Source organism: Schistocerca nitens, chromosome 3 (genome assembly GCF_023898315.1).
Source record: "Schistocerca nitens isolate TAMUIC-IGC-003100 chromosome 3, iqSchNite1.1, whole genome shotgun sequence".
Lineage (NCBI taxonomy): Eukaryota > Metazoa > Arthropoda > Insecta > Orthoptera > Acrididae > Schistocerca > Schistocerca nitens.
Genome location: NC_064616.1, coordinates 737,635,393 through 737,653,694, shown reverse-complemented (window position 1 = coordinate 737,653,694; position 18,302 = coordinate 737,635,393). Strand labels below are relative to the sequence as shown.

General features: G+C 38.0%; 1 protein-coding gene across 1 annotated transcript in view; it reads right to left on the bottom strand.

The window, feature by feature from the left end:
* Positions 1-18,302, bottom strand: part of LOC126248713 (solute carrier family 12 member 9) — a 126,431-nt gene that overhangs the window by 66,319 nt on the left and 41,810 nt on the right. The window contains exon 5 of the mRNA XM_049950012.1: positions 13,844-14,054. Within this exon, the coding sequence (XP_049805969.1) occupies positions 13,844-14,054 (211 nt within the window). The remainder of the gene's footprint in view (positions 1-13,843; positions 14,055-18,302) is intronic.

Here is an 18,302-nt window from a genome sequence, read left to right as displayed (position 1 = left end):
TCCTGAATAATCTGGACAGTTTCAGCTGCTGGACACACATGTAAGATGGTCTGCAGAACACTAACTGAAGCAGATTAGGAATTTCAATCACCTCTCATAAGACACACAACTTTCTGAATGGCATAGAATACTGCATGAAATACATTACACTCACTGAGAAGACAAATCCTGATGACACAGTAGTATAGAACAACCAGTAGTGTCCTCTGTTTGGAGCCATCACTATACTACGTGAGAACTATTGTGCTCATTTACAAGGTGAATAATTTGTTCTTAAAAACATAGACTTGAATGAACTGTTTGTTATGCTCTGTCAAGTTTAAAATAATCCTGGGCTTCATTAACAACCACTGTAGTGCACTGCTCCAACCTTACATCAGTGTGTTTATCCAAGCCACATCTAGAGCAATTAAGAGCTATTTTGCTCATATACTCAATGGTTTTGTCCCTCAAGGGCGATTTCTGTGAAGCTGTTCTAAGCAGGACCATATTTAATATCTACAGACCCCTGGGCTGAAACTGTGGTGCAGGCTATAGCAGGTGAAATTTTGTGATAACTAACATTTTAAAGGAATTTTTGAATTAAATGCATATAATGCATCATTTATTATTTAACTATATACAATTTTGTTATGTAATTTATGATTTAAGGAATTGATAAAATTAAAAAACTGAAAAGAATTGAAAGCATTAAGATATTCAACACAATTTATTAACATTGCTATGTTCAAAACATCCTCTCCCCCTGGCTTCTTGAAACGTCTGGAAATTTGGACTGGACCCATGGATGAAGACATGTTGTAAAAGTGCTGTGATATGGTTATTTATTTATTTACTTACACATCAAGTTCCACAGGACCAAATTGAGGAGGAATGGAATGTATCAGTACATGAAATTACAACATAAAAATACTAGCAGGTAAAGCTTAAAGGTTTATGAACCCAAAAAAAAAAAAGTCAAGCCATAAGTTTAAGTAAATGCAGTCAACAATATAACATAAGAATCAGCATAATTTTTCAAGTAACTCCAAGACAGAATAGGAGGAGTGACCAATGAGGAAAATCTTCAGTTTCAATTTGAAAGTGTATGGATTCCTGCTAATATTTTTGAATTCTTGTGGTAGGTTATTGAAAATGGATGCAGCAGTATACTGCACACCTTTCTGAACAAGAGTTAAGGAAGTCCGATCCAAATGCAGGCTGGATTTCTGCCAGGTATTAACTGAGTGAAAGCTGTTCATTCTTGAGAATAAGCTGATATTGTTAACAAGAAATGACAGTAAAGAATATATATATTGAGAGGCCAATGTCAAAATACCCAGACTAGTGGATGGAGGTCGACAAGAGATTCGCGGACTTAAATCAATTACTATCCAAACTGCCCATTTCTGAGGCAAAAATACTGTTTTACAATGGGAAGAGTTACTCCAAAATATAATACCACACGACATAATAGAATGAAAGTACACAAAGTAGATTAATTTAATTGTCGAATGATCACTTCAGATACTGTTTGAATAGTAAAAATGGCAGCATTAAGTCTTTGAACAAGATCCTGAATGTGGACTTCGCATGACAGTTTACTATCTATCTGAACACACAGAAATTTGAACTGTTAAGTTTCACTAACAATATGCCCATTCTGTGAAAGTAAAATGTCGGGTTTTGTTGACTGCTGTGTTAGAAACCGTAAAAACTGAGTCTTACGTAATTTAGCATTAGTTTATTTTCTACAAGCCATGAACTTATGTCATGAACTGCACTATTTGAAACAGAGCCAATGTTGCACACAACATCCTTTATTGCCAAGCTAGTGTCATCAGCGAACAGAAATATTATGGTCAGAGGAAGGTGACAGCAAACCACTTCCATAAGGACCTTTCCTAGTACAGTAGTTCGGGTCTCCCACATCATTCCCCTATGCTCTGTCAAGAAGCATGGGACTTCATTTACATTTACATTTCCAGTACCTCACAGAGAAAAGAGAATATAGCACTTCCAGTGATTAAACGGTTTCTAAAGCTGAACTGTACATTTGATAGCAAATTATGTGATATAAAATGATCAATTATCCTTACATATGTAGCCTTTTCAATAACTTCAGCAAACACTGATGGCATAGAAATAGTTTTAAAATTGTCTACATTATCCCTTTCTCCCTTTTTATAAAGCAGCTTTACTACTGAGTACTTTAATCACTAAGGAAACTGACCATTCCTAAAGGAAAAATTACAAATACGGCTAGATACAGGACTAACATGTGCAGCACTGTACTTTAATATTCTGCTAGGCACTACCCATCATATACATGAGAGTCCTTAGTCTTCAGTGATTTAATTATTGACTCAATCTCTCCCTTGTCTGTATCACAGAGTAGTATTTCAGACTTCAATCTCGGAAAGGCATTTGCCAAACGCGTTATATGATTCCCTGTAGAAACTTAATTTTTATTTAATTCACCAGCAATGCTCAGAAAATAATTGTTAAATACTGTACATATATTTGATTTATCAGGAACAGAAATATTTTTACTATGAACTGACTTTATGTCATCGACCTTGTGCTGCAGACCAGACACTTCTTTCACAACTGACCATATGGTTTTAATTTTATCCTGTAAATTAGCTATTCTATTTGCGTACCACATGCTCTCGCCTTCCTAATAACATTTTTAAGCACCTTACAATATCGTTTGTAATGGGCTACTGTAGCTTGATTGTGACTACTTCTAACATTTTGATATAATTCCCATTTTGTTCTGTATGATATCCTTATCCCACTAGTCAGCCACCCAGGCTGCCTTTTACTGCTAATACCCCATTTAGAATGTTCCAATCCAAAACAACTCTCAAAGAGCATGAGAAATGTGTTAAGGAAAGCATTATATTTGTCGTCTATGGTCTGGGCTATAACCACTTGTGTGACTTTCAAGGACTCCATTGCTCTATATGGCAGGTAATGAAAATGAAATTCTTTTCCCAGAATTCTCCCTTACTGAGTCCTTTCTACAACGGCCTGAAGATTTTGATATACACACACATCAGTAAGACAGTGGATCACATTTATAATGTGGACACTGTGTCAGTGCTCAATAATAGTTAACTGGCTGAACAGTCTACAGTTTGCCTTGGCGAACATTCACTTCGGTGGTTGTCTTTCTGGCTCTGTTGTCTATACAAGGTGGACAGAAACTGAAAAGTGGCCCCCGGAGTTGAGGTCATCATCTACTACTCACTGTGCAGAATCTGGAAGAGTGGGATAACAAACTTATGAGATCATTGGGGAATAACAATCTATTGCTGTGCAAATGTGTGTCATTTTTTCGCACGTTCAGGAGGCACGTTTTCTGATCTTAATTTATTTTCACCCACTCAGTGCCTCAGGGAGATGGATCAAAGTGCATTAAAATCTTGTAGCAGGAGGAATGGTGGGGAACTGGTTGGTGAGTTCAACAAATGCCTTAGTATCTAGAGATTTCTGTGGCAGGAGATAAATAGAACATTTTGTTACCTAGAATGATAAACACTCGCAGTGATGGCAGCTGGCTGTAGTTTGGTAATGAGGGTGACAGGTGAGCAGTAGTCTGTCAGTGATGAACATGGACTGTTATCCCTTAGTCCTTTCACCACTTAGGTCATCCTTTCTATGTAGGTGATGGCCCCATAACAAAGGGGTATCAGAAGCCTTGCGATGTGTTTCTTGTAGGTATATACACACAGAACTATCCTGTGCTAGGAGCTTCAGTTATTCCAAATGATTTCTCACTTTGAAGTGGTCACTTCCATTTCCAAACCTCCAGTGTCATGTGAGGCTATTGATTTACCAGTGTTGCTTCAGTCTCGATTCTACAGCACTTTTACTTATTCTTTGTGTTAACTTTTCCTTTTTTGGTAGAAATATAGGAAGATTGATTAAGTGGATTAACTGTTGCTGGTGAGATCTTTTCTTTTGGGGGTGTTGGCAGCACAATGCCAGAAGTCTTTGGAATTGACTGTCTGGAAGATATATGTTTACTGGAGCCTGTAATATAGCATGTGCAGTAATGTAAGCAGGTGTTACAAATGGCATTTATTGCTCGTGTTTGTACTGACTCATTAACTTTTACTGTGGGCTGTTTCATGACTGACACAAATGAGGTAATGAATTATGGAGGCTGCATGACTTTAAATAATTTCTTTGTTTCAGCATATGGAATACATTTTGTAACTTGGATTTGTCATATTTTTTCTTCCCTGTAGACTGGTCACACACTGATCCAAACTCAATGTTTGTTGGAGCAGTTAACACACATTGGTGGAAATGTGCATCCTACACCTGGCTCATGGTATGCTTGGCCACAGTTCCCTCATGTAACATGACCATGATATGTGACTGTGGTGAGGTATTTCAAGCATCAACATGGTTTCGGCATACTTGGATAAACATGTAAGCATAAGAAACCAACTTAATCTGAATGAGTAATACTGACAAAATGAAAGTTCAAATTAATGTAGGAGTTCCTTCAAAGTCTCCATTCACTGTTTTCATCTTGCTCTGTACATCCATAACACCTTTCTCTGTCCATTATTTTTATAGTATATCTTTGTTTATTAGTTCTTCACAACTTCACCCCACACATTCTACCTACAATCGGGTATTTATAAGCTTTCTTAGATTTAAGCAGCTTCGATCAACAATGTACTATTTTTGGAGTCTCTTGATTGATTTTGGGTTGCTTGTAATACCATCTAGACCTTTTTTTAACTGAAGCTGGAGATACCTTACAAAATGTGCCCTCTTCCCTTTTAATAATCATGAAATTATTTTGACATAACTGTGTCCTGTTAGTGAAACTGTTCCTTATATTTGTAGGAGTATGTTCAGAAGAGCTATCCTCATAACTTATCACCACAGGCCCACCTGATCTACTGAGAGAGTTTTCTAAAGAAAATTAATTTCATACACTCCATTGACTTTCCACAAGCAGCTAGGGACACAGGTGTCCACCCCAACAGGGCCTTGCTTGCCTGGTAAGCCTTGTACAACTGAGTTGTGTCAAGTTCCACAGAGGTTGCCCATTAATGACAGTTTCACCTCAACAGCCATTCATCACATCAGTACACAGCATACCTTGATAATGAGTCATTTTTATTGAGGTTTGTATGATCCTTGCAATCTGAGTGGTTAAGCCAAGATCCCCATTCCTTGTGACACACAACATGTCACTGTCATGCCACATGGTTGTTGCTTAAACATGTCCAGAGTGTACAGTTACAAAAGGTTGGTAGTGCTCACTAATCCCCTGCTCAAAAAATCTGGGTGTCAAATCCAAACCCAACCAATGCTGAGCTCCCTGAGGTGGTCATTATTTTCCACACCTCATCAAGATGCATGTACATGGCTTGTTAAACACAGAGAACATTACTTTCTTAAATGTAAAATTGTGCCCCTTACTCTAAAATTAGCTCAAGGCTGAACAGGAAAGCTCATTGTAAATCACCTCCAGCTGTGTCAGTTTATCAGTGGTGGAATGATATCTCCTGAACGCACACTAAAAGAGACTATGAAACTGCCTGCATTGTAAAATTCACACAAATGAGAAGTTTACCACTCATGCCAATGTTTTTTCTCCACACAGCTGGTGAGGACAGCATTATGATAGCTACTTCAGCAGGTGCAGTACCTCCTGCTCCTAAAAAGGAGAACTGAAGGAACTTCTTTCCACAAGTCAAGGAATTGCCCTGCCTTCATACAAGAATTTAAATAGATTACAGGAGATTTTAGTATTTTGTGAGGTGTTCCAACATTATGTGCAGGATGTTTTCATGACTTGGTGCATTCCCTGTTCTGATAACAAGGTCAAATCCAGCTTCCACCCTACGAAAAATTTAGTTTTAACAAGTTTTTCATTTGTAGAACTGAATTTCCAGCTGCTCCTTTTGGTGTTCATTTCGCAGTGGCAGAAGGTTAAATCCTGAGTATTGGTAACAGTGATTCTTACAAAGTGTTCTAATACAGTCCGTGTAAAGTCTCTTGCTGGTGTGGAGAATCCCTCCCATTCCTCACCACAGCACTAATGGCAAGATTTTGATGATTAATGACATCACCTTAGCTGTATTATTACACATTTACTGCAACACTGTAAATGTATAATAATACAGCTGAGGTGATTTTCATTAATCATTAAAATCAGTGTGAATTCAGCTGTGGTACTCAACAAGGTCAAGATTACTAACAGCAAGCCTATGATCTCTCCAAAAATCCTCCTGTTTCTCTGCAAAACCATTTACATTATGCAAAATATTTCAGTGCATTCAAATATTCCTACCACAATTTTTCTTGATCTTTTACAGAACAAAGCTTTTATCCCTCATGGCATTAAGTTTTGCAATCATTTGTCAGTATTTTAATTTCCACAGTCACCCTCATGCCCCTAATTGCTGAGCAACACCATTGCAGCAAGAACACGCTGCCTTCTAATCTCTCCTGAAGAGTTTTATCATGGACGCTATAGAGGCATGGTGGATTGCACTGGCTGTGTCATGCATCCAATATTGACAACTGCATCTGGGCTCAAAACATAATAAGTTGTGTCCTGTTAGCTTGAATGAGCAGCCATCTGAGCACCTTACTTTTTGGCACTTCTCATTCTGATAAAAATCTTCTTGGGCTTTCAGCCGGGCAACTGCATCGAAATACTCTCATCCTCTGTAGGCATCACACACACACACACACACACACACACACCTGCCCAAGGTGTTGGGTCTGGTGACCTTTGATGGTGGACGGAAAATTACTTTCACTTCGAAACCGTGGAGGATTCTTGCAATTTTGAAGGAAATGTTGCCAACAAAGGGAAGAAAAGCTAAAGATTTAGTAGGCGTGCTCTATTCTTTCTCCACTCCCTGTTTCTTTGGCTTAATTGCAAGTACCTTGCTAATTTGCTGGGTAGAATATCCATTCTCTCTGAAAACCCTCTTCAGATGGGCAAGCTCTTCAGGCAAACTATCTGCATCTGACACTACATGAGCTCTGTGTACAAGTGTTTTAAGTACACTCATTGTTTGCGATGGGTGATGGCAGCTGGATGAATTTAAATACAAATCAGTACGTGTGGGCTTACAATAAACTGAATGCCCCAGAGAGCCATCACTCTTCCGTCTAACTAGCACATCCAAGAAAGGGAGGCAACCATTTTTCTCTAATTCCATGGTAAACCAAATGTTCTCATGAATGGAGTTGAGGTGATCTAAAAAATCCATTAATTTTTCTTCTCCACGAGGCCACACTACGAAAGTGTACCTCCAAAAAACAGTTGGTTTGGGGGCTGCTGATTCAAGTGCTCTCTCCTCAAAATCCTCAATAAAAAGGTTGGCCTCCAAGGAAGACAAGGGGCTACCCATGGTGACGCCGTCAATCTGTTCAAAATATTCTTGGTTGAACATAAAATATGTTGAGGAGAGAGCGTGGCAAAACAAAGCAGTGATTCACACCTGAAACTTAGTGCCAATCAGTGCCAAGGAGTCTGCAAGAGGTACCTTTGTAAAAAGAGACACCACGTTAAAACTAACTAAAAGATCAGAAGTACTTAAGCGGAGAGCCCCCAGTCTGTTGATAAAATCGGCTGAGTTACGTATGTGATGTGGACATTTGCCCAAAAATGGCCTCAGCAAGGATGCAAGATGTTTGGCTAAATCGTAAGTGGGGGCCCCAATATTACTAACTATTGGCCATAAGGGTAGTCCGTCTTTATGTACCTTCGGAAGGCCATACAGTCTTGGAGGTACGCTGCCATGAGGTCTTAAGTGCTTGATCGTCTCTGGAGGCAACGAGGAAGAATTCAGGAGTGTAGATGTCTTCCGTTGCACACGCCCTGTAGGATCATTATCAATTTTCCTGTAGGCAGAATCATTTAGGAGACCATACATCTTATCCACATACAAACTGCGAGGTAACAGTACAGTTAAATTGCCTTTATCAGCCTTCAGTACCACAACGTCTGGATCTTCTCGGAGATTTCGCAGTGCAGCCCTTTCTGGGGAGGTAATGTTACTGTGTTGAGGAGGAGCCTTCAGAAGAGCATGGCAAGTTTCCCTCCTTAATTCCTCTGCAGTTTCCATAGGAAGACGTCATACGGCTTCTTCAACACCACTCACAAAACTTACCAAAGGTGGTGCTCTAGGTGTAGGTGCAAAGTTCAAACCCTTACTCAATACCGACAGAATCACTGGAAATTCGCATGACAGACAATCTTATCAACTGTGACAATGGCTACCAGCTAGATAATGCGTGGAACCCCGTCATCTCTAAGATCTGCTCCAGACGAAGAAGTCAGAGTACTCCGATGGCCGCGGCAATTGACAACGCCGAAGACAGCTGAGTTCTGCAGTTCCACCAGCAAGGGCGCTGCTGACGGGCGGTGTGGTTTGTCTCTCCATATGATTTTGACTCATGCGCAGAATACTCGCTGCACGCTATATATTACGGAATGGATGGCGTCTTTGTCAGTCTTCAGTGGCTCACCTGAGGATGGCTGGCAATTGTCCAGTCGAAATACCGTGGATGGAAGCTAACGACGACCGGCTGCAAGCCCGAAATCTTTTTGAATAAATGTAACAAAAGTCAGAGAATGGGCCTGTGGCACTTATGAAGTGGGTTTTGTGGCTCATGTTCAGAATACACAAACACCTGTGCCCTTGTACCAGAAGGTAACATGGCCCCAAAATGCAATGTGTGTGTTAACATCTCCACAGATGAGAAAAGGAATGGAAGACATCAGTATGATGAGATTAGTGACAACACCTGGGTCACTTTGTTCACGACATGGAAAACAGGAGAACATACAGTTATCTTCTGATGCAGTTGCACTGTTACAACAACTATTGGTGCTGGGGGTGCGAGGAAAGGAGGAGTAGGCATAATCTACCAAGATGTTTACTCTTCCTTTACATTCCCCCTACCCCCACATCCTTGGAGGGCATAACCTCACATCATAGAAGCATTTCATAACCTAGAATGTATTTTTTGTAAATGTTACACCCTTGGAGTGTAGCCAAATTCTGTTTACATTAGGAGGTAAAACGGGATCCTTCTTACCAGTGAGGTTTTATTTTACCTATCCCTTTATCTTTCTGTCGAGCTGAAGATGATACAACAGAAATGGAGTTATTTGCAGTAGTAGATTTCAACACTTAAGTCATGCCAGTTCTCACAGAAGCATAAGCCTGAGTTATCATAAATATCCTGCATGTGATAAGGTTACGTGGAGGAAAATTCTACAGGTTCATTGTCAATGAATGAAATGAATAATCAATCTGAACAACAGCAACGATCAGCCATGCTTGGCTAACTCCAACCTCAACATTAGTTAAAGCAAAATCAATACGTCCACCATGAGACACAGAAGGACCAAATACAACCTTGAGTAGGAGGAGATTACTGTTTAACACCCCATCGACAATGAGGTCATTAGAGACAGAGCACAAGCTTGGATTAGATAAGGACAGAGAAGGGAAGTGGTCATGCCCTTTTGAAGGGACCAACAGCATCTGCCTTAAGCAATCTAGGAAAATCATAGGAAACCTAAATCAGGATGGCTGGACGCAGGTTTGAACCATCATCCTCAGGAATGTGAGTCCACTGTGAGAACCCACTCTGTGTGTAAAACATCAATAACCTTAGCAAATTCAACATTCATATTATGGTCAGTCTCAGCATCTAAGACAGTCTTGTAAATAGTTGGTTGATCGAAACACACAATGCACATGGCAGTGAGGTATCTCATCGAACGAGTAACTGCACAAGAGTGCTCGCTCACTTATACAGCGAAGCACCAATACCATGAAGTAATCAGAACTTTCCTCAGAATCATCACTCAAGACCAGTAAAGTGCAGATTGATAGCCTTTCCCTTTTTTTAAAAAAAAAATTTTTTTTGTTCTTTGCTTTGCATTCTTCCTTCTGGGAAAATTGTGGGAATTTGACAATTTGTGAAATATTCTATAACTGTGCTATGTCTGCCTGTAGGAATGGACATGCAGCTAGTGATGTACACTTTTCTATGACATTTTCCGGAGCGTGGGGGAGACCACAGAGTTTACTGCAAGTCCACCTGTGCAAATGCATTTCAACAGTGCAGACTTCAGTTGCTGATGAATTCTCGTCACTAAAATAGTTTAGTCTTATTTGTTTTTTGTTTATATGTTTACAAAAAGCTCCATTACATTGCTTTACACATTATTTGTAATATTACATTGTATTTGTGGTGTGTGTGTGTGTGGGGGGGGGGGGGGGGAGGGGAGCGTGCATGGATTGTATTATTTGTGTTGTATTATGATGATTATGATGATAGAAGGGAGAAGGGAAAACCCTGTGGCAGCTCATAGCTTACTCCTCAAGAATAGCCCCAAGGGAGTCACCAAGCTTAATCACCCCATCCAGACAGACAGATCACCATCAATAGTCTCCGGCGTTCTTGCTTCATGAGACAATGTGGACAGGTTTGATATTTAAACCAAGACATTGGTGTAAAGTCTGGTGTTCAGGAATATTAAACCACCACCTCTCCCATTGCCAGCTAAATACTGGTTATGAAAATTTTTCCACCACCAGGATTCGAACCAACTACCATCCAAGTCGAGTGCCACTGCACAAGCATGTATTAGTGACCTCGGCCATGGTGTCGGGTAATTTATAGTCTTGAACTCTTAACTATAATTATATTGAAAGCCACCTGAAATTAATTAGAGGAATTACAGAAAACCTAAATTAGGGCAGTTAGGGTGAGAACTGAACTCATCCAGCTGCAGTGGTTTTACCACTGAGGCCTTTTATCGCATCACTTCACTAATCAGTTTCCTGTTACACTCCACTCAGCAGTTTCTTGTTATTTCACATTTAGGGTTGATTTTACTACTACAGTCAACTGTTACACAAGATGTTAATTCACTTTTCTGCCAAACATATCCCAATTACAATTACAACCAAATCCTTTTCAAATTTGGAATGAAATTATATATATATTTGTCGCATATACTAAGATTTTAAAGTCCAAATATTTCAGCATAGTTTTCTAGCAAACTGACTAAAATCCAAATAGAATCACCGAGTTGAAAATTAAAAAATACATAGAATGCAAAAGTGTAAAGTTTATATACTGTAAGATTCAGTGCAAGGGTAACTGCATGTCAATTCAATGCAGCACTCAACCCAATCCTTTCAGATTTCTTTCAAATTTGTTGCATTCAATGATCCAGATAAGAGATGGAAAACTACAAGTTTGCAGAGGTATATAACAACTGTGAAGAAAGTTATAGGTTTGTGAAGTTTGGATAGACAAAATTACATACAAGTGTTTGTTAACCACAGGCAGGGTACTTCGAGACCATAACAAAATCAGTCAACAATTTCAATGAGGGTTTTCGCATCAAGTTTACAACCAGTCTTACCACACACATGTACCATTTAACAGAAGTCACAGATCTTTAAGATTATTAAAGAAGAACACAAAGTAAATGAATATACTATTGTTTGTGATTCTGCAGAGAACTGCTCCTTCACCACACTGGATGAAGTACAAGAATTTCACTGGAATAATTCACAGGTTACAGTTCACCTGTTTGTAGCTTACTACAGAGACACACATACTAATGAAATACATCAAGTCTAATATATCAAAATATCTTACTGTCTTCAGCATGATACAATGTATGTGCATGCCTTCCAGTACAATTTCATCAGTTTCTTAAAATATCACTTTCCAACTCCAAAGCACGTTTATCACTTTTCAGGTGGATGTGCTGCCCATAACAACAATAAATGTGTCCTACAATCAAGAAGATTTGTAATGGTTTTTTTTTTATACTACTACTACAGGACAGGGTAAAGCACCTTGTACTGCAGTTGTAGGGGCTGTAAAGAGATTAGCCACGTATGACAGCCTCAAGCGTCCTCATGAAAACCATATTTTGACGCCATGACAGTTATTTCAGTGATGCAAAGACAATATTCTTTCATATGTCTTCGACTATACATTGGCTTCCTATCACAATTGAGACATAGCCAAGTTGAAGAAACATTTCAAGAATGCAAGTACAATTCAAGGTACCCACAAGCTTCATTGTGTAATACCTATTAACGAAGATATAATAAAACATACACTGCTTCTGTTAAGAGACAACATACATGGATTTGTTTTCTATATGTATGACAATCACTGGTAGGTTGCACATTTCTTACAAACTTATGAAGAAACAAATGAAATACAGGTCAGCTTTTTGTGTCCTCATGTACCACCTCCATCATTTTTGTTTCCTGCCGTACCAGACATTTGTGCGACATCTCACACGACTGGATGCAGTGATACCCACTGGAACGACATACATTCTCACTGCAGAGCTCTAGTGGCACTAACAATTTTATTGGGGTCTTGTGAAACAAGACATAACCACTTTTTATTGCCTTTCATTGAAGCTACACAGTAAATGGTTCGTAATACATCTGCAATGATATAAACCATGTTCTTGTACAACCTTACATAGGAATTGTATTTTTTAATAACTAGTATTTCATATTAATGTGCTACCTTCTGAATTTTGATAGTGCACTGAGGCTGGCAAAATAATTTTTTTTGCACGATACCTTTGGTGTGCCATCTTTATATTTACCATGTTTATAGTAGCATACTGGAGCAATACAGTAGGGGTTTGTTTTCCAGAAAAACTGAAGGTAGGGTGTTTTGAGATATTCGAGGACAAACATTAAGGTCAGTGACCTCGAATACGAAACTTCTGAGAAACCCACCATGTTGCATATCAATGTAAATCTCTATTCATCAGTTTCTCAATGATACAAGTTACATTCTTGTATCCACATTAAAACTAGAATTATAGTCGTTTATGTTGAAAAGAAGCATGCAAATTTCACACAATTTCCAAACTTTGTGCAGACCTGTAACTTTCTTCACAATTGACATATACCTCTGCACACTGGTAGTTTTCTATCTCTTATTTGGATCACTGGATGCACCAAATTCGAAAGTAATCTGAGATGGTCAGGTTGAAAATGTTACTTTTCAGTGTTGAATAGATACGGAATTGCCCATAAATGGGCTGCATTATTCCATGCTGAACACAGCATCCTTGCTGCTGAGATTGTTCAGCTTTATTTAAACACATGTGCCTTCTGTTTCAGTAGACTTAATGATGTGAGATTCATTTGTGAAACAATCCAATCTGAGGCCTTCTATGAGATGCTTATTAACGTTTTCAAGTCATACTTGATTTTCTCTATATTTATCTTTAATAAACAGGACCTGATTTGGTCTATTTTTGACAAGCCATGAGAGACCATCAAAATCTGTGATTTAACTTAAGACTACCGGGATGCATTTGTTACATACACTTCTCAATTTGTAAGACAAGTTCAAGGTATATTAGATATCTTAGACACAAACATAATAATTTTTCACCAATACATGCACAAAACTGTTGCTCAGCTACACAATAAATACAAAACGTGTTTCAGTAAAGATGAAAAATATTTTGAAATCTGGTTTCAAAGGTGCATAATACATTTACATCTACAGCTAAGCTCTTCAAGTCCATTTATGGCATGTGGCAAAGGGTACTTTGGATATAACTACCACTCCCCCCCCCCCCCCCTTTTGCTATTCATTCACAAATAACAGGCGAGAATGATTGTTGTGATTGTTGGTAAGCTTCCACATGAGCTTGAATTTCTGTGATGTTCCCACCAATGTAATTTAAGAAATTATATGTATGCAGGAGGAATTAAAATCCAACTCCTCCTGGAATGAAGAGAGAGACACACACACACACACACACACACACACACAAGGTATTTACCTGACATATTTGCTCCTGCCATTATTCCAGTTACACCACTGAAAAGCACACCAAACAATGATGCAAAGGTCACTATTTCCCCTTCTCTTGTATAATCTTTACCATAATTTTCAAACAAGTTTTCATGGAGGACACTTGCTGACAAGCCTGTGTACATTCCAATTCGTTCTGATGCATTCTTGACAAGATGATTGGCCTCGGGAAATGGAATCTGCGAAAAAAAGACAGAGGAAACAGAAGCAAATAAGCATCTTCTGACACTGTTGTTATAAAACATTTCAAAATACCTCCTTTTTCACTCTTCAATATTCACATACAGTATTCATTTTTATTTAATTAATTTAGACTGGGAGAGTGACGTGAAAATACATAAACTAAAATAGGCGGCTTACCAAACCTCCAGGAGCTCCAAGCTGAAATCTATTTTTATTTGTTTGTTATTGTACTTCTTTATTGCATAAAATCTCTGTCACTGGCACATGATCACGGAACACACTACATTTAGTAACTAATGACTGAATACATTTAATGAAAAAAAACTCTTTAGAACAATTTCTATACAACGTAAATTGAGATATACAAACAGTGAATAGAGAATACGCCTGTTACAATTGTCCTAACATATTACATGCATCATACGTATTGATGGTCGACAACATTACGATAATATGTATGCATAGGATCATTTAACTTTTTGCTGGGTTTCATGACTGTGTGCCTTCCATGAGAGGACCCAAAAAAGTTAAACGGTCTTCATTTCACTAATATTGTTACCAATAAGGGAGTAGAATGTCACACCTAATAAAATTGCCTGTGAGAAAAGTGTATCAAGTTTTATTGTTTGCATTCACTTAGTTTACAAGTTGTAGATTAAGAACTGATTCATTCCAATAGATTATTTTATGGTATTATTCAGTTCCTAGTTCATCTGTGTAACAATGTGTTTATATCATTTGCAACTGAAAAAGTTGTGGTCCTATCTGGTACATTCAGTGGTAAGTCATTAATGTGTGTTAGAAAAGTAAGTGGTTCCCACGTGGAAATCCGTGAACAACAGAAGTTACTGTGGCCCATTCAGACACAAACTCACTTTCTGTTCTGTAAAATGTAAACCAGCTTTCTACTTCCTGCCACTTCACTTCATTAAGAGTTAAGTGAATTATATTAGTTTCCCTTATTTCCATATTATTGTAATTCATTCAGCAGTATATTGTAGCCCAGTCAAACAAAAGCCTCTGTAAAATCACAGTTAGGTAGCCAATGGGCACATTTTTTTAAATCAAAATCTTCAAATGTTTCATCTAAAAAGTAGTAACATGTCTTGGCATATGACCCATTCCCAATGCTGAAATGTGGGTCTGTTAATAAGTTACGCTTCCCGAAATAAATATGTACTCTATTGTAAATTGCCTTTTCAAAAAAATTGTAGCACATAACTAATAAGATAATTGTGTGTCTTTGTTCATTTTATCTACTCTCCCTCACCACGCCTTTTCTTGTGACGTATGTACCTCAAACTTTTAATATCCTATTTCATATCCCATCCAATTTATAGAAGTCCTTACACTTTAGTGATTTAACAGTTGCTTGCTTCCTTTACTATTTGTCCACTACAGATCCATCTTCATCCATAGAAATCTACATACTAGATCATGTGAGAGAAATTGATTCATTTTATATGCAATGAACAAGAAATTACCACAGAAGATTTTCAATTTTTGTTTAACTTAACTGACATTTTTAGCGTCCTCATTTCAGTGATTTGATAGCTAACCCTTTTCTCTACTGCAATGACACTGAACTCATGACATCCACATGCTATACAAATTTGATTGTTACGTCCAATCAGTATAACTTCTTTCATAACCTTTCTTAGAACATGACTGTATTGTCTGTAATAAGGTGCTGCATATCACACTGAAAACTTTTGTAATCTGCACAGACAACCCATCAATAACACAATCATCAGGTGTTTAGATCAATAGGAAGATTCCTTCACAAAACATGATAAATCTGAGTAGAAACACATTATACTTATCAATCACAGTATGTGCATTGTACACCTCTTCACAAAGACTGCACTTTATTAGTTGTGTGAATGATTATACTGCAAGTAGGATGGGATTCTGAATTTCTTGCATGTCTGTAATCTCTTTGTTTGTGTTTTAATACTATCTTGTACTAAGACTTGTGTCTGATGGTCAGATAATCCAGTACCATCCCTTTCACAATGCACCTATTTACTAATCATAGCTCATTGAAAATTTTATATCATTATAATGCTGCTTATCTGCTTTTTTGTTCATAAATTCACATATAACAACTACAAAGACTGTGGATAAGTCCCAGCTCAATGTACGCTATGCCAACCATCACTGATGATATTTCTAGCCACTTATCAATTCATTAAACATTACCCCTAAAGCATTGTTGGGCACCATGTTGAAACAACTCATCAAAGTGCACAGTGGTGCCACAAGTCCTAAATCTTAACTTTGCCATATCACCACTAACAGACCACCACTATAATATATATATATTTAACAACATCCTCACCATAAACATGAAACATGTAGCAATAAATGGAATATGCTACATTTAACAAATATTATGATTATAGACATAGTTCCTTAAGCAAAAGCAACACACTACAATATTTAACAGGATTTCAAATACTTTATTTGGACTTCTACACTGCAAAAATGCATTTATAAGCCAAAAACAAACTGCACAAGCACCTAACAAAGAACAAACTGAAACAAAAAGAAACATATATGTCACTGCAAATTTACATTGTAGCAGAGCAGCATTTGATTAAAGTTTCTGTCATTTGAGAAAGTAAAAAAGTGAGAGTTACAGAAAAATAATCTGGTGATATAGTGGAAGCTATCTAAGTGATAGGAAAATTTACTATGGGATATACCGTATTTACTCGAATCTAAGCCGCACTTTCTTTCCGGTTTTTGTAATCCAAAAAACCGCCTGCGGCTTAGAATCGAGTGCAAAGGAAGCGGAAGTTCGGAAAAATGTTGGTAGGTGCCGCCACAACTAACTTCTGCCGTCGAATACATGTAGCGCTGCACAGGCATGCTTTGTAGGCACAAAGATAAATACTGGCGCCAAAACTTCTGCATCAGTAAATAAATTAAAAAAAAAAAAGAAAGGTGGGAGACGAGCTTTTTTGCTCCGCCCCGAGTTTCGACCACTGCATTTGCTGCTATCTCATTTAAATCCTGTCTGCATAATAAACTACGAAACTAGAGTGAGACAACAGCAAACGCGGAAGAATATACGTATCGTGTCATGTTTATATTCGTATTATTCTTATGCCTAATAGTGATACAGTCAGAAATGAAGCACGGCAACTGACTAGATTTTTAAATCTAAGATGACTAATTTCTGTGCAGAATTTGATGTACTAAAATAGCGGCCACAAAGATTTTCAAACGGAGAAAAATTTTCTCCTAACTCTCGTTCAGAACATGTTCTATCATACGCACTCTATTATTTGGTTCTTGTTGATCATTATCAAAGAAAGCAGCAGTGTAAGTAACAACAAATTCAGTCTCTTGCGAGTGGCGACAGGCCGTAAACAAGCACTATCAGAATGCGACAAACAATGCATGACAGCACAGTAATGCATTTTCAGCTTAGAGTGACGTAAACACCTATAACAAAGAAAACGGCACTTATCAGATCAAAGCAAAATAAGTAATCGATTCAAATCAGACGAAGCACGTCAAAAAGGAAGGGTACCCGTATAAATACGTACGGAGCGCCTGACGCATAGCAATGGCTACCTGGTAAAGCTTAACTGCTAAGCTTACGACTCGAACCAAACTACTGTAGCTGTATCGTCATTCATTCGACCTAAATTGTGTCTCATATTACAATGTACCAACTTTGTTTCGATTTTGAGGTGCGGCCTAAAACTTTTCTCTCTCCTTGAATTTCGAATCTCAAATTTCAGGTGCGGCTTACATTCGGGAATTTTTTTTTTCCTTTATTTCGAGTCTCATTTTTCAGGTGCGGCTTAGATTCGAGTAAATACGGTAGTGTTTTGAAGAAAGCCAAACATTGACTTATTACGATTGGCTTTCAGATAATTCATAGGTAGCCATAACATGAAAATTACAGATCATGTAAAGAACCATGATTTCAATGGTCTCTGTTGCTAAGGCAATGAACGTAAGATCTAATCCTACCCCCTGCATTATCCATAATGTACCATTATTTCATTGAATGCTAAGCAGATGAGTAATGAAACAAATTTCAAGTCTGTCTTGTATTAGGCAAGTTTACTGCATTATGACACATAAGGCAGAAAATTTCCCGTATCTAGTACAATGGAAAGAACATCTGTGTTCAATTGTCATGATCTACAATCCAAAAGACAATTCACAGAATGGCAACAATATACCATCTCTTGCAAATAAAAAAGTTTCAACAGCTTCTTCTA